At 39.4% G+C, this 21,940-nt stretch overlaps 3 protein-coding genes and 1 non-coding gene across 5 annotated transcripts; 1 reads left to right on the top strand and 3 right to left on the bottom strand.

Annotated features, from left to right (window-relative positions):
* Positions 1–513: 513 nt before the first annotated feature.
* trnai-uau lies at positions 514–607 on the bottom strand. The gene is made up of 2 exons: positions 570–607; positions 514–549 (listed from the first exon to the last, which is right to left on the bottom strand). It is a non-coding gene; the product is annotated as a tRNA-Ile (tRNA).
* Positions 608–2,914: 2,307 nt separating this feature from the next.
* hcar1-3 (hydroxycarboxylic acid receptor 1-3) lies at positions 2,915–5,895 on the bottom strand. Its single transcript, XM_039783140.1, has 2 exons — positions 5,512–5,895; positions 2,915–5,158 (listed from the first exon to the last, which is right to left on the bottom strand). Exon 2 carries the CDS (start codon positions 5,086–5,088, stop codon positions 4,138–4,140), a length of 951 nt encoding a protein of 316 aa, XP_039639074.1. The 5' UTR covers positions 5,089–5,158; positions 5,512–5,895; the 3' UTR covers positions 2,915–4,137.
* A 3,106-nt stretch (positions 5,896–9,001) lies between these two features.
* Positions 9,002–11,284, top strand: LOC120547572 (transmembrane protein 229B-like). 2 transcript variants are annotated; one of them, XM_039783047.1, is made up of 2 exons: positions 9,002–9,376; positions 10,624–11,284. In XM_039783047.1, the coding sequence occupies exons 1-2, from the start codon at positions 9,340–9,342 to the stop codon at positions 11,103–11,105; spliced, it is 519 nt and encodes a 172-aa protein (XP_039638981.1). In that variant the 5' UTR covers positions 9,002–9,339; the 3' UTR covers positions 11,106–11,284. The 2 variants fall into 2 exon arrangements, with proteins under 2 accessions (XP_039638981.1, XP_039638980.1); XM_039783046.1 differs by having other exon boundaries at positions 9,007–9,391.
* Positions 11,285–13,835: 2,551 nt separating this feature from the next.
* On the bottom strand, positions 13,836–20,997 carry haao (3-hydroxyanthranilate 3,4-dioxygenase). The gene is made up of 10 exons (XM_039784661.1): positions 20,813–20,997; positions 20,505–20,583; positions 19,385–19,468; positions 18,681–18,787; positions 17,754–17,843; positions 17,600–17,643; positions 17,334–17,479; positions 16,036–16,104; positions 14,390–14,472; positions 13,836–14,232 (listed from the first exon to the last, which is right to left on the bottom strand). Exons 1-10 carry the CDS (start codon positions 20,899–20,901, stop codon positions 14,160–14,162), a joined length of 864 nt encoding a protein of 287 aa, XP_039640595.1. The 5' UTR covers positions 20,902–20,997; the 3' UTR covers positions 13,836–14,159.
* Positions 20,998–21,940: the final 943 nt, after the last annotated feature.

Here is a 21,940-nt window from a genome sequence, read left to right as displayed (position 1 = left end):
ACGTGACGTGACTTTTCACAACACTTTCAAAGATTGGATCTTTGCAGAGATTGAGATACACTGCCCCTGTTTTCTGTAAAGCTGAAATACTAAATACCTCTTAAGATTTTGTACTGTTAAGAATACTATGAGTCATATCATACATGCCATACCTACTATAGATTTTGTTTTTTTTCAGATGTGTCACAAAATATTAATATAAATTAGGTATTAGGCCTATGTCTTTTTTTTGGTGGGTTTTCAGATATGAAAATAATGACAAGTAATATATTCCATTGCCTCCCAAAATATATAAAATGTCTTTCTTTAATTTATATTTATATTGACTTGCAGTTTATTAGTAAGAGTGCCTTTGTGCTTTATATTTCTAGCTGCATCTGTACTTATTGTGGTTGAGTTCATTTGGTCACAATGACACACACAACATTTCCGTTGTGAGTATAATTTCTAGTAATTGTAATATATAATGAAGTAGATTCGCCTAAAACATTCGGTACCAGTACACTAAAAGACTGCTCCAGGTGAGGCTCGAACTCACAACCTCGGCATTGCTCTACAATGTACTGTCATATAAGTACCGCGCGCTAACCGATTGCGCCACTGGAGCTCACTGTATCCACCTTGTAGTTGGGTTTATAAACGTGCAGTAAGAAAAACAAAAATATATACATTTTTTTATTTAGTTTACTTTTTTTAACGCTGTTGCACCACTTCCACACAAACGTCTATGTTTTCGTTAATGTCGACATACAAAAAGGCAATAGCAGATTCAATGATAGTTAAATTATTGCTGTTTGTTACACGAAGCGCGAAATAAATCGTGTCAGCAGGGTCACAGAGCAGAAGAAATGCTAATAATAATAATACGAGAGGTGCCATAATAGAACAACATTTCAATTCATTGCGAAATAATGTAGCAGTAGTTTCATGTTACTCTAGCGTCATTCAGCACTACTCTCCGCTGACCGTGTGACGACCGTGACGACATACCTCCTAGGATGGCGAGGGAATGTCCCGCCCTACTCTGCCTCTGATTGGCTAGTACTCGTTGCCTTCATTGGTTGGATTAGTTAGGTCAGAGACGGTTTAGAACCAGAGGATCTTTGATAATTCTTAGCAGCATACAAATAAATAAAATAGGCCTATTTAAAATAACATAAAATAATAACAAACAATAACAATACAAATAAATGTTGATAAATTAAAATAAATGATCAAATTAACTCAAATTAAATAGGAGGGAGGAGCTTTAATCAATACATATAATTCAAGTCAATCAACAAGTCTCAAGGCACTTCTTTTCTCCCATCTTTTTTAAAGACAGATACTTTAAGTCATTTTTTAAAGCAACAAAGTTTGTAGTATCCTTAAAAAAAACATTTGTGGATTTAAAATGGTCATAATAAAAACATTATTGCGCAAATATTCAACTTTGTTTTGCATAAAAATACCAAACTTTGCCATGTGATACTCAAAAACAGGTATTACATGCTCATGGATTCTGTCCCAGAAAAGCTTCACAAAATTACAACTATACAAACGATGTTCTTGAGATTCAATTCATCTACATGACAAAATGTACATTCGTTGCGATCAAAATAACTTCCTTCATTTTTGACAACAAAGGAAAAGACAGATAATTCTAACTTAGATTGCTTCTAGCTTTGAAAACCTATTAAAGTTATAGTAACCAATAAACATAGAATCAGATGTATACTATGTTACGCAAATCCGCCTTCGCTCCACTAGGTGTGTGTGTGTGTGTGTGTGTGTGTGTGTGTGTGTGTGTGTGTGTGTGTGTGTGTGTGTGTGTGTGTGTGTGTGTGTGTTGTGCTGGCTGCTCTTTGTGTTGCAGGATTCGGGTCAAGGCAGAGGGTCGTCTTGAACTTCGTGAGCCACACCCTCGCCTGGTGTGGTTGGACGTAAACGCTCATCACCTTTCCAAAGAGTGTTTGCTCTTCCCTCACCGCAGCTGTCATTTTGATTTTGCTTGGTAGGCCTACAGACGTTTCCACACACCTATAACATGAGTACTGACATACATGTTTCTGTTTTTTAGTGTGGTTCCTGTAAATAAATGCCTATTTTACGCTAATACCTCGTCTGGTGTCCTATCTTTAATGCAGTGTATGAGCCAGATTGTACATGGATTATAAAGCTTGGCCTGCAAGAGAAGCACAATGATGTCATGCTCGTAGCCACTGCAACACACAAGGAAACACAGACAGACCTTAATATTTTCAAAGTAAAACACTATTCAATTAGTATTTGTAGTGTGATGTGCCATCCTCTTCTAAACAGAAGGCAAACGGTGTTGATAGCCTTGCACTGTCAGACCTATCTCCACAGCGCTGGAGTATGGTCTGGCTACACTGCCTATCTATTCTGGGATGTGGGGAAAAACACTCTGGTTTATTTGTGGAAGAATTTCCTCCAAGGTGATGATAAAGTATCTATAAATTCAGTCTGATTATCAGTCTTAACACAACTTGGATTGCAAATTACTGTTTGTAATTGTACCTACAGTATTAAAGCCAAGTGTCTTTGCAAACATAATACAATTATTCAATTAGCAAGGATTGGCATCATCTTTCCTTTCATGGTTTATCAAATAAGGCCCACAAATCAGTTGTTTTGTAGTCACATTAGACATCAGCAATCCAGTTAAAAGTATATGGGAAGGGCACATTTGAGGAGAGATTGAATATAATAAAACTGTCAACAACTAAATAATGACACTAAATCGCATTGCAATTAGGAGAGCATTTATCATTATATTTTAAAGAGCTATGTATTGTTTTCCTTTGACAAATATTTAATTTAACATTACTGTTTTCCCTGCATTATCCTAAATACTTCTGACAATAGCATCAGTAGACAATTTATATAGAAAGAAATAGATGCAACGCAACAATTTAACAAACACACAACATTTTATTGCTTATATTGACATTGATATCCATACCATACAGTTTGAATATAAATATTGAACATTTGAACAAACTCCACTGGTCACTTTATATTCTGATGTTATGGAAGTAGTAACAAAGCTCCCTCTAAAAATGCAGTGACTGCCAATACTTGCAAACACAGAACTGTCCCTATCAGGACACTTCCCTACTGACACGGTACAATGGCGGACTTAAATGCACTACTCTGAGAGGTATCACAAGTAACAGTCGTTATTGTTCTCACAACAAAATGCAGGCAGAAGTACAAAAACGGCAGGCAAAAACTCGTAGTTGATAACCAAGGCAAAAGGTCTAGAAACACTGGAAAACAAACACTAGGGAAAAACGCTGGAGAGAGTGACATAAGTTCAACTACAATCTGTCACTGGGAAGTGGGACTGGCGAGTATTTATGAACGGAGACTGGGGAAGCTGAAAACAAACAGGTGAAACACATTAGGGGCGGGGACGGTAATCAAATAGGCGGGAAAGCAAACAACGGGAGGAAGACAAGTGACCTGGGATAAGGACAACTGATGATTTCAAAATAAAACAGGTAATGCAAATAAACACACAACACACAATAAAAGCAGGAACATGACACCTGCAGCATTTCTGTCATCAATCTAAAATATAAATACACATAACTGCAGTTTAAATATTTAAGCCGTGCCTGGGGTTTCCCTAGGTTCGTGGAAGACTTAGGTGCACGTATCTGGCGGAGGACTTGGGGCCCTCCCTCAAGAAAATGTAACATTATTCAATAAAATAAATGCATTTCCACATCATTTTGGACAAATATAATTATCATATCTGTGTCTAAATCATTGGAAAAGCTAGAGGAGATAATAAAAAATTTAATAAAATAAAAACACTAAAAAATCTTAAAGACAAAACTTTCTAGAGAAGTCCTCTGGGGATCAACTACAATCCGAGGAAAGTCATTTAAATGCTCACATTGAATTTACATTTGTTCGGCTTAGGTGGTGTCCAAAACGGCTTGGGTGTTGCACCGCCTTATAATGGTAGGGATGTCTGGGCCTCCATTTTGTTTCTGGGTTACCTACAGAGTGGTTCAGCATCCTAACCCTAACCATCAAGACTCTTCAACAATGGCGGTTGAACCTATGACCTAGTTCTGGAGTAGTTTATCCATTATAAATTGACGTGGTATTTTATCATTTTTGTTAATGGTTGTTGGCTGATCTGACATTCTTATTCACAAAGCTTCGGTGTCTGAGGGCATCACGAAAGCTGGAACTAGAGAAAGAGTAGATGACAGGGTCCAAAGCACTGTTGAGGTAGGTGAAGCCAACGCACATCTCAAAGAGCTTGGTGATCAGCATGTAAGATGTTTTGTCCATGGGGTGGAAATACTTGATGTACACCCCACCCAAGCCTGTGAGGATACTTGGCATAAAGCAGATGGTGAACACCAAACTAATCACCCATACTGCCCGTATGGCCCTCCGTACTCTCTTCTGCCTGTCCATCCGCCTTTGGTGCAGGTGGAAGGCAATCTGGCCTGAGCAGAATAGCAACAAGAACCAGGGCAGGATAACCTCTGCGGTGAAGGCCACGTAGTATACCTTTATCGACAAAGGGATTATTTTGTAGGAGTGGAAGCTACGACACAGGGAGACTTTGCCATCGGTGTGGAGAAGGTCGTTGGCCACCAGGGGAATCCGTAGGGCGATCACAACAGTCCACATCAGGCCTGCGAGCCAACCCACCTGAGTCAAAGTCAAATGGCTGATGTAGTGATGCGGATGGACCACCATAAAGTAGCGATTCAGTGCCACAGCTGTCATGAATGCAATACTGGCAGAGCGATTGACAGCCAGCATGAAGAGGTTGATGCGACACCAGACCGATCCAAACACCCAGTCTCCCCGGAGGTAGTTGTTGATGCGGAAGGGCACGCTGATGAGAAGCAGAAAGTCAGCTAGAACCAGGTTAAAGAGGAAGAGAGTGTGTGGTTTCCAACATTTTATGCGGAAACAGAAAATCCACAAGGCTACTGTGTTTGCTGGCAGGCCCACAATCATCTCAATGATCATGACAATAGACAGGCTCAAAGATGAGTAATTCATGTTAGTTTCATTTATTGCCACGGTGGTATTGTGCAGCAAATCCATTTTGGGTATGAATGCAGTGTGATCTCTCTGGTTGTTCCCACGGCTCCTTATTTTCAGCAGATCTTACGTTCTTGAAATTTCCAAAGAGGAGAGAAGGAGAGAGAAAAGCGATTTAGACCTTAATATTTCATGGATCAAATAGTTACAGCAAAGGTTTGACCGTATGGAAAATACATGCAGCTGAGTGTTGCAGCACTTATTCTCAAAGATCTGATCTACTGTGGCTTGGATTGTACCTCATTTGTACGTTGCTTTGGACAAAAGCATCTGTCCAAATGAGTATATATGTAAATGTCAATACATGTGCTTTCTTGTCAAGAGTTAGATAAGAATACTGATACCGCTCTCACCACCTAGTCATGTATTTACATGTAAGTATGTGCAATACAAAATACAGAAAAAGTTAAAAATGTCAGCACTCACCAGTTGAAAAGTGAAATCCTTGGCTCCCTCTAAAAAACCTCAACAACCTCTTTTTCAGAAGTCAGAGTTGTCTTGTCGGCGCATTCAGCAGATGAAGACAATAAAATGTTCAGCTCTCAGGCTTAAGTAGTGATCTAGTGAGACAAGATCACTATCTCCGTTTAAAAGCTGGTTTCCTCTGCGGGCTTGTCATGGCATGATGGTTCCAGGAAAAATAAATTGCAAGCTCACATCTGGCACGTAAGTGTAACTGTATATTGTTACACATTCTTGTCCAACGTTTGTCAGGGAATGTTACGTTGATAAATTAGAATTCGTGATTTAAAAAACAGAGGACTACAGCGAGAGGACTACCCATTTTGTCTCACTAGATCACTACTTAAGCCTGAGAGCTGTACATGTTATTGTCTTCATCTGCTGAATGCGCCGACAAGACAACTCTGACTTCTGAATAAGAGGTTGTTGAGGTTTTTTAGAGGGAGCCAAGGATTTCACTATTCAAAATGAAAATTTTAACTTCTTAGCTTGTGGGGCAGGCTGGTGCAGGCTGGTGCAGGTTGGTGCAGGTTGGTGCAGGTTGGTGCAGTTTGTTTTTGTTGACGTTTGCAGAGGTGGGTAGAGCAGCCAAAAATTGTACTCAAGTAAAAGCACTGTTACTTCAGAATAATATGACTCAAGTAAAAGTAAAAAGTAGCCATCCAAATAATTACTTGAGTAAGAGTAAAAAAGTACTCGGTGAAAAAACTACTCAAGTACTGAGTAACTGTTGAGTAACGTCTGATTTATTTTTTAACATAAGCATTCAATCAGACGGACAAAAATACTAAATAATCATCTTTTGGCAAATTATAGTTCATCCAATCAATAAAATAAATAAAAATTAAATAATTACAAAATAGCTTACATTAAAATAATCCAGGTAAATTCAAGTACTTAAAAAATAAAATACATAAAATAATAATACATAAAAATAAATAAGCACAAGTAACACAAATTTCCAAACCTACTTTATTTTACCAGGCTCTGCAGGCAGAACTAGAACAAGATAATGGAGCTGCTGTTTGGCACTTTTACTAAAGGTAAACATGCTTTCATTATGAGGCCAGAGGCCTGGACTACGAAGCAAGATTTGGGGTTAACAGCTAACTTCAGGTTCAACCCAGGGTTTTCTTTATCACGAAGGTGGATCACTTGATACCGGGTTCAATCGCCGTGGTAACTCATGCTGGACGCCTAACCAGTCAGGAGCAGGTTATGTTGGAGATCAGAGATCAACCGGTGTAAAAGCACCGCCTACTGACCAATCAATAGGCCTACTCGATTGATAACGGCATCACCGTTCTTATAGAAGATCAGGCGGAGCTCGGTGACGAGAGAGAGAGAAAAAAAAGAGAGAGAGAAAAGAGACGGGGAAAAGTGCGCTCATAAAAGTTAAAACATTTAGCAGACCCAACGCCGTAAACATTCCCTGATGGATATATTTATGAAATATATAGATTTGAATGGGAGGGAATTACATATCGGCTATTTCTCTGCTTCTTGAGCCAATGCGCACAGTGGTTTGAATTATGTTTTTTATATTTTTTATTTGCTCTCACGATCGCTTCCACTGGCAGGATTGCAACTGAAATAATAGGCTAATTACGGCAGTTTATGGAAAGCACAAGTGTAATTATGGTCAGATCTTGGTCCTGACTGATGGGGAAGTGATATTGATAAGCGTTGATTTACGCATCAGCGTCGCCTATTTTTTGTTGCCAGCTGACGAGACTGCACAACTACGTTTGATTTGAGTCACGTACGTGGTAGAGCCTTTGGCGGAAGTCTCTCTCTCTCTCTCTCTCTCTCTCTCTCTCTCTCTCTCTCTCTCTCAAAATAAAACATTAAAATGAGGCGTTCGCGGGGGAATACAAACAATGACGCGTAGAATACCAAAGAGGTAAAAAGAAAAGTAACGAGCTCATTGTAGCCCAATGTAGCGGAGTAAGAGTACAGTTTCTTCTTCACAAATCTACTCAAGTAAAAGTAAAAAGTATAGTGATTTAAAACTACTCCTAGAAGTATAATTTTTTCAAAAACTTACTCAAGTAAATGTAACGGAGTAAATGTAACTCGTTACTACCCACCTCTGGCCGTTTGTGGAGCCTGGGCTGTCTACAGAGACCGCGTTTTTTTACAGTGTGTTCAGAGGACAGGCAGCTAGCGCATAGTGAGGAGATGTTTGCTGTATGCGACGAAAAATGTTGTAGCCTAAAAAATGCGTCACATCACTTAGAGCACCTTTAAATTCAATCTAATTTAGGTCGGTTAAATTTACCATACCTGACCGACTCAACATTGATGATAAGCGCCTTGAAAAGAGCAACTAGTGGAGGCTCTCTGTGCTCCCTGAGAATGAGAATGCTAATTTCCCTAACCAAATTTTCTTTGGTGACAATTCACTATGCAACAATGTAACACACATTCACACACGCACACAAAGTCAGCCCAGGTAACCACTGTGTGAAGAGTCCAACCTTTGTCAGCTCGATAACTTTATGGTCATTGACTCTCATACAGCGGCGCAGTCACCCTTCACAGACCCAAAGGTGTGTTTGCTAGAATCACTGGACTCTGATCTGAGGGTCCGCCATTCATCCAACTGTTTTATTAGAGTACACACAAAGCAAACACACAGGACCCAGCAGAGGCACCATGTCAGGACTGACATCTGCTCCCAGGGACACTTTATGGTTACACTGTACGCTCTGCATCCATATTTATAAATGTGTTTATGTGTGTGTGTGTGTGTGTGTGTGTGTGTGTGTGTTGACAGCTTTTAGTCTTGCTGTTAGTGCTAAGTAAGTCAATTCTAGTTAGTCATTTTTATGATGGCAGATAAATGACTAATAATCTTTACAAGGTATAAATGTCTTTACTGCCTGTTCAACTGTTTAACTGCCTAAATAACCATAATGAACAGACAAGAGAGGCTAAAAAAGTGTTTAAAATTTCATTGACATTTTATTGAAATTTCCAGTACATGCAGACTTTGCAATCTGAACATATCACTCACTAATATGAAGTGTGTGTTATTTATAACTCCAAAAATAACCTTGAGAACCTTTTGAATAAGTTTAGTCTGGAATTTGTTTTATTTTAATGCCAGGAAATATGAAATCTTTCACAAGACAAACAAATATAACATCAAAGGTAAATCTGAAATATGATACACAAATATGAATCTGGTGGAAATTATATTTTAATCATATTTAAATATGACCTTGCAAATGTCCAAAATATGCAAAATTGCTGGAAGGTTGGGAACCAAAATTGGAAAGAAAAAATACAGAAAATGTTGATGCACTGTAAATGTTAAGATAAAAAAGTGTTTTACAGCCGGTTTTGTCATCTATTAATATGCGTATTGCCTGGGCAGCTTCCCAGACACACCCAGCTTCTGCGTTTCACTGATAACTCCAAGTCTGCCCTACTTAAACACACATCAACACATTTGCGCACGTACTGTATGCTTGAATGAAACTATTCACATAGCTACAGTCTCACACTGTGAGATCAATACTTTTATTGGTACTACATACACATTACATTTGTTCCTCAGGAAGTCCAGGTTTGCTTCCTAGGTCTCTCCCTTGGTTCGCGACCTCAGCCGGTGACAGTGACATCCCTGATAACATAGAGCCGCTTAATGTTTAGCCCAAGATCCACACATACACACACACAAACACACACACACACACACACACACACAAACACACACACATACAGAGACCGGCAAAGGGAAGCAGAGGGATTACAAAAGCACAGTAACCCATATGCTGCCCAGTGATGGAGGCGAGAAAGCTAAATGCGAGGAGAACACAAGGTAGTAATGACCAAGGTGAGAAATATTTCTGTTTGTTGTGTATTTTTTGTTAGTAATTGTGCAAGGCAACACTTTGAGGCATTGCATTTATTGTCACTGCATCCTAATCTCAGTTAAAGTCAGCCAAGTGATGTGTTGGACTCTTGTAATGCTATTGTGAGACCATCGTTGACTTTGTTTTGAGGAGGAATAATTTAATGACATGGGCGGTCACCAAGTTGATTTTGTAATGGCTTCGGTGTAGTGCAGAGTGAAAACCTGTTGAAGATTTCCCAAGGTTTTAACTTGCTAAACTGGGCTATTAGCCTGTTAATCCACATTAGAGCTGTCCTGTGGCGGAGGACCCAAACAGGACTGTATACGCACTGCAGGTTTTGTAATGTGGCAAAGAAAATCCAGAAAAAAGATGAGTTCCTCCAAGAAAACATACTACCGCTTTAATGATATATTATATACACATTAATTGTAATAACATTATAATATCATTTTTGCATTATTTTTTAAATGAAGATCACGGTAAAAACAAATGCTGCAACAGATGATAGATTCCCAGGAAACACTGGGTGTCTCCATAAAGAGATTGGTTTATTCTACCCATTGAAAAGCAATTGAAATAAAAATGTAAGATGAATTGTTTAGACTGGGGAATTTTACGATTAACAGTGTCAATGACACAACTCTCAGTAAGCAAAATAGCAGAAACAACACGCCCTTAATCCAATAGTTGTAACTTTCCTCAATATTGCAATTGTTGCAGTAATGAATTTACAGTAAGACTTTACTTGAAGGTATCTACATAAGAGTGACGTGACACTGTCATGATGACAAATGAACCCTAACCATAACTTGTCATGACAAAAACCGAATGACACTTACTAAAAGAAGCGTTATGTCATAAACGTCTATGACTTGTTTATAATGTTTATGACAGTGTCACGTCACTCTTATGTAGATACCTTCAAGTAAAGTGTAACCAATTTTAGGGCCTTTTTGTGGCCTTTATTTAAAAGGATAGCTGAATACAGGAGAGAGAGGGTGAATGACATGCAGCGAAGGGCCGGGGGTCGGACTCAAACCCGGGCCGCTGCGGTAAGGACTGAGCCTTTGTAAATGGGGCGCATGCTCGACCAGGTGAGCTACCAGGGAGCCCCGAACATGTCATTTTTTGCCAAATTTTGTATATCTTCTAAACAAAAATCTCCAAATAGGTCAAAACACATACTGTAATTGCAGTTCCTTTGTGACAGGGACTGGTGTTGAAGATGGAGCCACAGCAGCATCACATGGGCGCGTCTCAAGTCGTCCCCTCTCTGCTGCAGCTCGTCTCTATGTGTACGCACTGCATGGCTGCCTCTGTGAGGTGGCCTTCACTGCTGTGTGGGACTGGTGCGGCACCCAGGACAGGAGGCTGGCAGGTCACAGCAGCCTGTGGGCGCTGCCTATGTACGCCATCGCTATCTATCTCCTAGAGATCCTGAGTGCCCGGCTGCTGTCTCAGCATCTCCCACTGCCAGTGCGTCTGACGGCCTACACCGTGTTCATCTACCTATGGGAGTTCAGCTGGGGGACGGGGCTGAGGCTGCTGGGGGCCTGTCCCTGGGACTACTCTGGTTATAGGTACAACCTGGGGGGACTGGTGACTCTGGAGTATGCACTGCCCTGGACTGTGGCAGCATTTATAGCTGAGCAACATGTGATCAGGAACACTCTGAGGATAAGACTGGCATAGCTGAACTGATATCAATCTGGAAAACTGGGCTTCCAAAAGCAACTACAAAGCATTTATGGACATTGTTTTTAAGAACAACACCACACTATTGTGAGTTTTTGACATTTTGATGTTAAAATGTTGGTGCATGTGCATCTCACTGAGCCATGTCATTAAATCTGACAACCTTTTCAGTTAAATCTGTCAGTGTTTTTTTTCCCCTCACAGACTGAAAGGCCTATTGTATGTTAGCAAAACTGTTTTGGTAGCCTCATAACTGACTGTGTGACATCTTTTAAAAAAAATAGTGTGGCAATTTGGGGGGAAAAGTTAATTAGCTTTTTTACTAAAAGTTAGATATGAAGATATGGACACCACTCTCAGATCTGTGTGTTAAAAATGAAGCAGCCAGGAGACCGTTAGCTTAGCTTAGCACATAGACTAGATAAAGCGCTAGCTTGGACAAAAACCAAAGTGTAAAAACAGAAAGTTGGGGTTTTACAGGGTTTTTGTGCTAGACTATTACGTAGCTAAGCATAATGACTTCCTGGAGTATCCGCTTGTTGCCTGTCACTGCGCCCCCTGCTAATCCCCAAGAAATTATTCCAGCACATAACTCCCCGTAAAACCACAAATTGTAATTTTAACGTTTCTATTTGTGAATAAATGTAACAAATTAGATACATGGGTTAGTTAGTGTGTTTAATGGAATATTGTTTTAACTTTGGACCAAGCCAGGTTAGCTGTTTCCCCCTGCTTTCAGTCTTTATGCTAATCTAAGCTAATCACCTCCTGAGTCCAACAATTTTCTTAAAGGGCCAGGTCAACCCAAAATCAAAAATACATATTTTTCCTTATACCTGTAGTGCTATTTATCAATCTAGATTGTTTTAGTGTTGAGATGTCAACCTTGGAGCTGTCTGCCTTCTCTTCAATATAATGAAACCAGATGGCACTCTGGCTTCTGGTGCTCAAAGCTCCACTGAAATACATTTGAAAAACTCAACAGCCATGTCTCTTGCCATACATCATGACCTGGTTACTCAAGATAACCCACAGACCTGGTTGTGAGCACTTTCATGTAAGAACTATCTTCTTTCTACTAGAGATGGCCCGATACCACTTTTTTGCTTCCCGATACCGATTCCGATACCTGAACTTGTGTATCGGCCGATACCGAGTACCGATCCGATACCAGTGTGTCATATATTTTATTATGTTTTAACAGCTGTATCCCTGTATGGATGTGATATTATTTCTATCAGGTTAAACTCTTTGTGAAACATGAACAAACACAAACAATGAATGCCGTAGAACTTTCTTTTATTCTCCAGTTTGACAGTCAGTTATAACGGAAAAGAACATAAATAAACTACTTTAATGTAGATTTTCTTTAGGGCTTTATTACGTGGTATCGGATCGGTGCATAAACTCCAGTACTTCCCGATACCGATACCAGCGTTTTAGGCAGTATCGGCGCCGATACCGATACTGGTATCGGTATCGGAACATCTCTACTTTCTACCGAACTACACCTGCCAACGGTATCACCGCGCAGCTCAGATTTGTATCGTCTAGTCTCTGAACGTATAAATAAATGTTCAAAATCAGTGTCCTAAAAGTGTAAAGAAAGTGAAATACAAACTGTAGGCCAGAGTTACAGTTAATAGCACACATTTAAATAGTATTAACTTAAAAAATAAAGTCATATCTGTGAGTAAACAAGCAGTTCTCCATTGAGCAGTCGCTGAAATACAAAAAATACAAATTGGAATCTGTGCTGTGTTCAGTGTGGTTAGTCCTGTCTGAGTGAGCTAATTTAAATAGTTGATTAAATCATGAAACTACTCTAACACAAAATCACTTATCATTCCTATATTATTGTTGCACTTTTGCATGCAACATTACCTACTCTGTAAGGGCAGCTGCAGTACATAGTAAAAGTAAAAAGAAAAAGTATGCGATTGGGAACTCAGTCCATGTTTCATTTTAGAAGGCGGTGAACAGGTGAAGAGGGCTATCAGCTGCGACTTATGGCTACGATCCTGAAAAATCACTGGAATTGTACCTCATATAATTTCATGTGACAAATAAAATTGATTTAATGACTGCAGAATGAATAGCTTTTTTACCTCCCAGTTTGTAGTCAGTTTAATGCACTGATAAATACAGTTTATAGTCACAAAAACTGATTATGCTGTCCATGATCATATAAATAGCAAACATTGATATGTGATCCATGTGTTTTTGCAGTTTTCTTTATTTTTCTACAACAAGCCTTATGTTTAGTCAATAGAGCTGAACCCATTACTGGAAGACAGTTTTATATTTCAGTGGAAAAATACATCCAAGCACATCGAACAGACAAATCTGCTCGAAGAGCATGCCCAGTCAGTTCTGGGTTTCTTTGGAAAAATATTACATGGTGAGAGTAAATAAGAACCTGGCAATCTGAACTTGGCATGCAATGCATGAATATCATTTAACAACATGGTGATTGTTCATAAAACTTGTTGAAACTTGTGTCCTTTAGCCAATAGGGTTCTTACACTAGGAATTTCAATGCAGTGTGGAATTGTTAACATTCCAGAGAGTGATTTTCTTCTCTACTGTTTTACTTCCATAGAAAATCTACGTAACCTATCAGTTCATGAGGCAATCGAACTGAGATTTGACACAGTTCCTGTGTAAAATGGAGGGAATGAACACCTACCCACTGCAGTAGAGGACAAAAAACACAGAGAAATGTAGTAATTGGGAAAATGTGTGATTAGATAAATAATCACAGATGTATTTATTGGATTTCTCTCATGAGTAAAGATACATTTACATGCAATGGTATGGTATATAACTATGACAAAGTGCAATTTACAGTTTCAATTTCAATAGCTTAAGGTGTTTATTAGTACTGTAATCGGTCAATGTTCACTTTCATTAACAGCAGCAGCAGAAGTGAGTGTTTTCATTTACTTACTGTATGTAATTTCCTTACATTGAGTTCTCCTCCCTACGTATACAAAATACTATATATATTTAATGTGTGTGTGTGTGTGTGTGTGACTTGGCACGTGATGGTCAGGGTCTCTTCCGCTCAGGGTTTTGGACCACAAACAGGGCAACAGTCCCCTCCTCTCTCTGCCACAGGTACCTACAGAAGAAGAAACCAGTTTCATTTTTTGAGGGCAACTAATGCCAAATTACTACAACTACATCTGAATATTCAGGAAGCAGAATTGCAACACTTTGACCTAATAATTTGAACATTGATGGGAAGAGTTTGTTATTTATTGTTAGTATTGACTCACTGGCTGTGTTCAGGAATGAGTAAACTGTCTCCTGCAGAAAGAGTGAACTCCTGCTCGTTCATAGTAACTCTTGAGGATCCCTCCTGAGAGATGAGAAAAGAAGATGATAAGAAAACGGCTGACAAACTGAGAGTTTAGTTATTACCAACCTCTGGGTCGGAACGATGAAGCCAGTGCGGAAGTGTCAAAAACTCTAAAAGAGGGTCAATCCCTATAGATTTTATAGATGTTAAAATGCTCAATTTTACAGCAGAAATAAACATGTTTACAGCCTGGTACTAAAAAATGTTTGGTCTCTATAGCTAAGTACCCCCTTTATGACAATTATAGTCAAGCTTAAAGTTCTGCGTAATTAAGGACGTGGTCACTTTGAGTGACAGGTGGGCTGCCGTCACAGGAGGCGAGCATTGACTGTAGGATTCATTCAGCCCGCCTCAGCTTCATCCACGCTCAACCTCTTTGCCCATTTTTGGATTAGCCAACATCAGGCACTGCCAAGACGGCAACGGCCTCTTCAGAAACCTATAGGGGTTAGGTAGCCTAGGAATCTAGACGCACCGTAGCGGCAGCAAATGTAATTTGCAGCCAGGGTCAGTCTAGCAACACTCTGTTGGCTTGCGAGCTGGAAAAACCAAACTCTGGCCGGGCCAATCACATTGTGTATAGAGTCGGTGGGCGGGCTTATGGCTGCTGCTGCTGGCGAACAGAATCGCCTTTGGCCACGACTCTGGAGACTTGGAGTTAAGCTTTTCTTTGAGAAAACAACAAAGAACGGCACTGAAGTTATTCTTAAAAAAGGGAGAGGTGTTCGGAGTTTTGCCGACCGGATAAGGCAACGGTTTAATCTATCAACTAGCTTCGCTACCTTCTTCGTTGCTCTGCCTGGTTGTAGCGCTATCCTATTGCGTGCAGAGGGAATTTGAATAGACAACCATTATCCCGCCCTTTGGATTGTGTAAGAAATAAAAATAATCAGTCAAGCTGGCTGTGCTGTATGAGGATACAAATTATAGTTGAATAGTATTGTGTGTTTAGTGGGAGAAAAGGATACTGTTGTCAGAAAGCAGCACCGTATGATGGTGGTCAGAAAGCAACAAGAGTGCAGCAACGAAGTTAATATCAGTTTGATATCAGTTTGACCATGAAAGTAAGTTACTTCTCAATCTGTGACGGACAACAGTGGCGCATTGTTCTTTCTGACCATCAGCAGCTAAAGTCTGCCTAACAGCTGATGAAGAGGGCGTGTGCCAAAAGACTGGGACCAGTCTGTGCACCAACCAGTCTAAACCACGGTACTCCTCCAACTTTTAATAAACAAATCAAAATGCTCTTAGAGACTGATATATGAATTCACGTCTAAGCCAGGAAATTCAGTCTGATGAGAGAAGCCTGTGTGCCTGCTCAACTCGGACCCGTGTACACGTTTATGCTCTTATGATTTTACTTAAATAAATACTTAAACTTTTAAGTCCTCTCTTTGTCTGCTTAGTGGATTTGTCAGGCTATACTTCCTTATGTTAAACAGTATATGGTTATTACACAGAGGGACAGACATGGATATATCATACTGAGGGACAGCAGCATTTAAACAGCACTGAGAAACTGGTTGGACATATGAAGTGACAGAAAAGATTTAGTGAACATACCAGTTGCCAAATCCACACATCACTTTGCCGCACTGTTGTCTCTGTCCTCCCAGGTCCAAACACCATTGCCTGTCATGGTCATAAGATAGAACATTATTACATCGCTTCCATATCACCATCATCATCTATAGCACATCACATCGGCTCCGGTTGTCTCAATGCCAACTCTGTGGTTTGTTAATTTATAATCAAATCCACTTATTTTCAATTATAATGCAATACTGAACATCCAAGCTTAGTCAGAGAGCATGTTTGACATGTTTCCAGCTCACTTTTAGGTCATGGTTTTAAAATTGACATTAGGCTACACAAGTTTCCATTAGAGCTGGGTCCTGTTTGAAATCGTTCACTATACTGCCAATATGATACCTGATTGTTGCTACTGAAGGTGCAGTAGGTAAGACTTATAAAACTAACTTTCTGTCATATTTGCTGAAACTGATCCAATGTTCAAGTAGAACTACATGAAGCAGGTCATTTAAAAAAAAAAAAATCTGGCTCCTCTGACACCACCTACAGCCTGTAGTGCGATTTGCAAGAATCCACAGCTCCCTGTTCAGATGCACCAATCATGGCCAGGGGGTGGTGTCTAACTGCGTGTCAATCACTGCTCATGCACACGCATTCATTCTCCCTTGTGGGGGGAGGGGCTTAGGAGACTGTTTGGGGATTCAGCGGAAAGTGGGGAGGGACTGAGAAGTTGTCAGTGTTCAATTTTTTTGGCTAAGTCCTGGATCTTCGCAATCCTACCTACAGCACCTTTAAGAAATAAATCTTTTTTTTCATTATTTAACAAAAAAAAGCCTAAGTATTAGTGAAAGTAAAAGTAGTGAACATCTAAACAAATGTTCCATACTGTAATTTTACTATAGCGTATTTTGGTATATTCTGTACCCACAATCTCTATCTATTACATGTCTGTCCATCCTGAAAAGGGGCTCCTCCTCTGTTGCTCTACTGTATCTGATGTTTCTTCCTTGTTAAAAAGGGAGTTTTTCCTTATCCAAATCGAGGGTTTAAGGATAGTGGGTGTCCTATGTTGTACAGATTGCTAAACCCCTTGAGGCAAATTTTATGAGTTTGGGCTACATAAATAAAACTGCCTTGACTTGACTTAACCAAAAGTAGCTGTACAAGAATAGTAGTAGTAGTATTAGTAATAATAGTAATTTTAGAGTAGTCTAAAAAAGTCAATCTGATCAAATAATAAGTGAATGAGATTACAAATGTGAGCTGAACAAGAGGCTGAAAGTGTAGAACATTTACGAAAGCACATCTGGTATGATGATCCATAGTACCTCTGTCTCAAACTGAGCTCCGAACATGTCGATGGGCCTGCCGCTGGCCAGGGACGGCCTCTGTTTGTCCAGCCAGTCTTTAAAGGAGAAGGGTTGCATCACGTTCAGGGTGTTCATCTGGAACGGAGGTTCTCTGAAGACTTCATCTGTTCATCCAAAGATGAAGAAGACCATGATGTCACCAGTTAAACATTTACAGGGATTAGATATTAGATTAGACCCAAGATATTTTAACAGGAATCACATGAAAGTTCAGAACAACTCACTTGGATCAGGCCTTCCTGTTTTGCCCTGCTTTGATGCCATGAACCTGCAAGTAAAAAAACAAACAATCAACCAACAACAACAAACTGTATTAAAACAAATCTGTATAGACTTTTTGTAAGTAGAAAGCAATGTCGATGGGAACATGTCTCTTACTCTTTGATTATTGGCACCAGCTGGGTTCCAAGATCGTGACAGTAAAACCATTTCTCGAATAGGGTGTCAGTGGTGTTGTCCACGTAGTACCTGAAGGCACCAAAATGTTGTTGTTAATGCTGCTCTTACATATATGTCTGTTTTGTTACTTTCTCTCAGAATTGTATGGGGTTTTTGGACACAGTGTACTTCTGGAATACATAGGAAGTCTTTGTATTGCACGTAATAGTTTAGCATATAGTTTTTCTCCACTGATTTGATGCGTTTGTGCCAACTGTGTTCTAATACTAAAAATGCACTGATCCCTTTAAATGTATTATTTCTGGTTCTTTTCACAAAGTTTCTTTACTTTTTTTTTTTTACACAAATAGCACATAGAAAATGTACTTAGTCTCTTCTGCTTTTACTTCAAACGTGTTCCCAATAAAGAGAACTGAATGTTAGCAAACAAATCTAAGAAGATCCATTGTCTTTCTCCCTCAAAAAAGCAATAAAAAAAATATTTGGTAGATTTGATTTTCAAATGTGTGTAACACTACTGAATGACTGCAGGTTTGAACTAATGATTTGATGCACTGCGTTGAAAAAGATGGTCGCTTTTCTTTGTTCTGCCTTGAGTGAGGAGTTATTTTTTTCTTACAGATTTTTCTTTTTAGACACATGTATGTGATTTTGAAGATTAGTATTAAGAAGAGTTTTGAGAATACAAAACCTTTTGGAGCATGTGGTTGCTGTTTTGCCAATGGAAACACAGTTTGGGTGTTTGTGTGACTTACACTCTCAGAACTGCTCTTTGGTTTCAAACTATGCATCAGAAAAATCGAGAAAAACTGTAATTGTAATTTGGTTCATTTCTCAGGTTTGTTTTTTTTCTTCCTGTATCCCCTGCTAATAGAGAGAAGAAGAGAAGGAGATCCAGTAGGTAACCTCAGGCAGTCAGTCTCAGTCAGCAGCCGTCTCCTCTCCACCACCAGTCCCACAGTGTTGGCCTGTCTCTGGGGGGAGTGGGGGATCCGAGCTGGCAGCAGGAACATCTACAAATAGAGACGAAATCAATAAATGAGACAAAGTTCACCGCTCACGTTTTAGTTACAAAGGTGCACTGGAACATTGTACATGTGACCAGTCTATATTCAAGAAAATCCTAAACCATTGAACGGAGCAGTGACAGAGTTAATTGTACCGCCTTAAGTTGGACTTTATATATAGTAATAGTGTTATAATTGACTTTCTATGAATATACAACAATGCCAAAGAAGAAAAAACAGTATGTAAAAGCATATTATTTTACCATCTAATTAACCTGTGTATTAACGCCTCCCTCATGAGTGATGTAGCCTATTTCATCTTTTATTATTGCTTGTTACTGCTTTGCATGCAAGAAGATGGCTCGGGTCTGTGTTTCTTGCCGTTGTTTTGATGCTTGCATGGCTTCTTATACTGAATGGGGATACTGTTGATGTGTAACTGTGCTAATGTCTTGCTGTTTCCTGTTGCTCTGGTCTAAAATCATCTGGCCAAAGGCCTACAGTTGAAAATTAGCCAGCTGGCTAACACTGGCACATTTACAGAAATGTTAATTAATGTGTGTTGTCCTTTATAAAATAAAGAATAAGAATATTAGAGCTCACCTCTCCCTCCTTGATGTGCACATCCTTGTGTTTGCCATTTTCTATCAACTTCAGACACATGTCCCCCTTCACCTGGTAGAACAGCTAATGGAATGGAAGAAGAAGAAACATCGCTAGATTAAAGGGGAAGTACAGTGATTTTACTGCACATCACTTCAGGTGATGTCACTTGAGTCAGCGTCGATTGGTTTAAAAAGTTAGGGGGGTGGATGGAAGAAGAAGTAAGCGTAGACCTCTGTACCCCACCCCTCATCTCTACTTGCATTGTGGGTATGTAGGCGCCAGGTTTTGACAAAAAAGAAAAATGACTATGTCCCTGATTACATAACTGTATTATCAGACATTATTAAAGACACATCTAGAGCAGAGATCTTCAACAGGGGTCCGGGACCCCTAGGGCGTCTTCAGAGTTAGTGTAGGGGGGCCGCCAAATGATGTTAAAAATATATATTTTGGAAACTTTCTTATTTCAAAAATTAAGATAAATTGGCCTATTTGTGAAAAAAAAAAGATTTACACATTGAAGATAAGATTACTATAAGCAAGTTAGCCACTTTGGTTGTCATACAGTTAGGCTTAAAGGGTCACTGTGCCTTCCAGATGTATGTTTGCCATTAAAACATGGTGCATAAAAATATCCATTTATTTTCATTTATTCTGCCAGTGCAACTCAATTGTATACAATATATGCTATAGGGGGTCCCTACTCGGTCTCTTTTTCAGCTTAGGGGTCCCTGGCCTAAAACATGTTGAAGACCCCTGATCTAGAGGATAGTGCAGATAATGACCATAACTCAAATAAAATATTACTCAAGTGTCACTGAGGAACAACTTGTTACATATTTCTTGTGCCTGTCACCTGACACCTGGGGGTGAGTCTAGAGGCAGTCAGTATGTGGGGAGATAAAAGTTGGCAGTTAACTGTGCTGTGGAGCAGTTAAATCGAGAAGTGAAGGCTAAAAAAACAGCAGGAATTTAGTGTCATATTGACTCTCAAATAGCTCTCCTACTCCTGATGATGCGCAATTGATGGAAAAAGTTTTGTTTTGTTTTGTTTGCATTCAATAATCTATGGTGGAAGAAAGACATTATGCAGAATAGATCAGTACATGTCTCTCACCTCCTCCCCTTCCTCTATGTGATAATCCTTCCTGGTATTAGGACCTCCAACAAACATGATATTCAACTGGGAAAAATGCCTGAGAGAAAGGAATTAAAGAATCACTACATTTCCTCAGTCAGTGGAAATCTGTTAGTAGGGTTAGGGTCTATGCACCAAAACCGTACACAAAGATATTTTTCCATCTGGGTTTTAATCATGTTAAAACTTGTTTATCATATTAGCCAATATCCAAGTTGCAAAGAGGAACCCACCGTAATTACACACATATGTAAAAATGGGGCTAAAATGAAAGTGAAATTACTCACATGAGCTTGTTGCACACTGGTGGCAAAAACGCATTATTGTTCTCTGCAATCCAGTTTTCCACATTTACAAGAAGAGGTCTGTTGCTCATTTTTCAAACTGATTGGGCTTTGTGCTGCAGTATAAAGTTTCTCTGACCAGTTTGCTGGTCTGACTATAGTTTAAACAATGTGACTAACACTGAAAGTCCAAAATGCAGAAGTGAGGATATAGGCCAATGGGGGAGGAGTTCAGTTTCCTAGCTGAAAGGTTGCTTGTACCGTCATAATAAGTAACACAGTGTTGTCTTGCAGTGACTCTGCAGACCTATTGGAATCCATTGCAACACATGGAAGTCAAGCTGGCAACAGCCACACACACACACTAGGTTTCTCCTGGAAAGCCAATACAAGATGTAACCCAGGGGCATAGGGCTTAACCGGAGCAATCCCTGTGAGATAAGAACATCAGAACTTTAACATTGGGCAATAGAACCAACAGAAAATGGCTCAAAATAGGGATGCATTGGAGGTTTAAAACTATTTTTTTTTTGCACAATATTTTTTACTTAGCCTACCATGAATCGTTTGATGTAAATGAATACAACTCATCAAAGCTCAAACCACATTTTGAAGAGATATTTGGTTATAAAACAATGTTTAGTAAAGAATACACAGATCATTTACAACCAAATGACCTATTTGAGCTGAATTCAATCAAATGTATTTAAAGTGTAAAATCAGCAATAATAAACTATACAAAACCAGCAACATAAGACAATAAAAGGATGGTGTGTTATGGTTGGCTATAAGTAGCGGTGGGTTTTCAATCTAGATTTAAAAATGTCAACTGAGTGAGCTTCTTTAACCAGCATTAGCATTTTTTTAATTCCATAACTTTTCCAGTTTTTTTCAAAACGTATGAACCCTATCTTTAACACGTAGTGGGAGGCCAGTCCACAGATGAGGGGCCCGGTAGGAGAATGCTCTATAACCAACTGATTTTTTGAATGACCTGGAGACCAGCATCAAGGGAGCGACGAGAGTGCAGTGTATGTGTTGCCCTTACATACATTAAATAACCACACGTTACAGTCATAATACACCAAATATGTCCACTGCATTTATTAATTGTTTGCTTTACAAAGGCTG

This window comes from Perca fluviatilis, chromosome 19, assembly GCF_010015445.1.
Source record: "Perca fluviatilis chromosome 19, GENO_Pfluv_1.0, whole genome shotgun sequence".
Taxonomy (NCBI): Eukaryota; Metazoa; Chordata; class Actinopteri; order Perciformes; family Percidae; genus Perca; species Perca fluviatilis.
This window is presented reverse-complemented; position numbering and strand designations above follow the sequence as displayed.

Bases quoted from the DNA above. Each gene is read 5' to 3' on its own strand.
- hcar1-3 (XM_039783140.1), bottom strand. From the start codon at position 5,088: ATGGATTTGCTGCACAATACCACCGTGGCAATAAATGAAACTAACATG.
- haao (XM_039784661.1), bottom strand. From the start codon at position 20,901: ATGAGCAACAGACCTCTTCTTGTAAATGTGGAAAACTGGATTGCAGAG. The intron at 20,584-20,812 runs GTGAGTAATTTC...CCTTTCTCTCAG, and splicing joins CCAGTGTGCAACAAGCTCAT to GCATTTTTCCCAGTTGAATA. The intron at 19,469-20,504 runs GTGAGAGACATG...CCATTCCATTAG, and splicing joins ACATAGAGGAAGGGGAGGAG to CTGTTCTACCAGGTGAAGGG.
- LOC120547572 (XM_039783046.1), top strand. From the start codon at position 9,340: ATGGAGGCGAGAAAGCTAAATGCGAGGAGAACACAAGGTAGTAATGAC. The intron at 9,392-10,623 runs GTGAGAAATATT...CCTTTGTGACAG, and splicing joins ACAAGGTAGTAATGACCAAG to GGACTGGTGTTGAAGATGGA.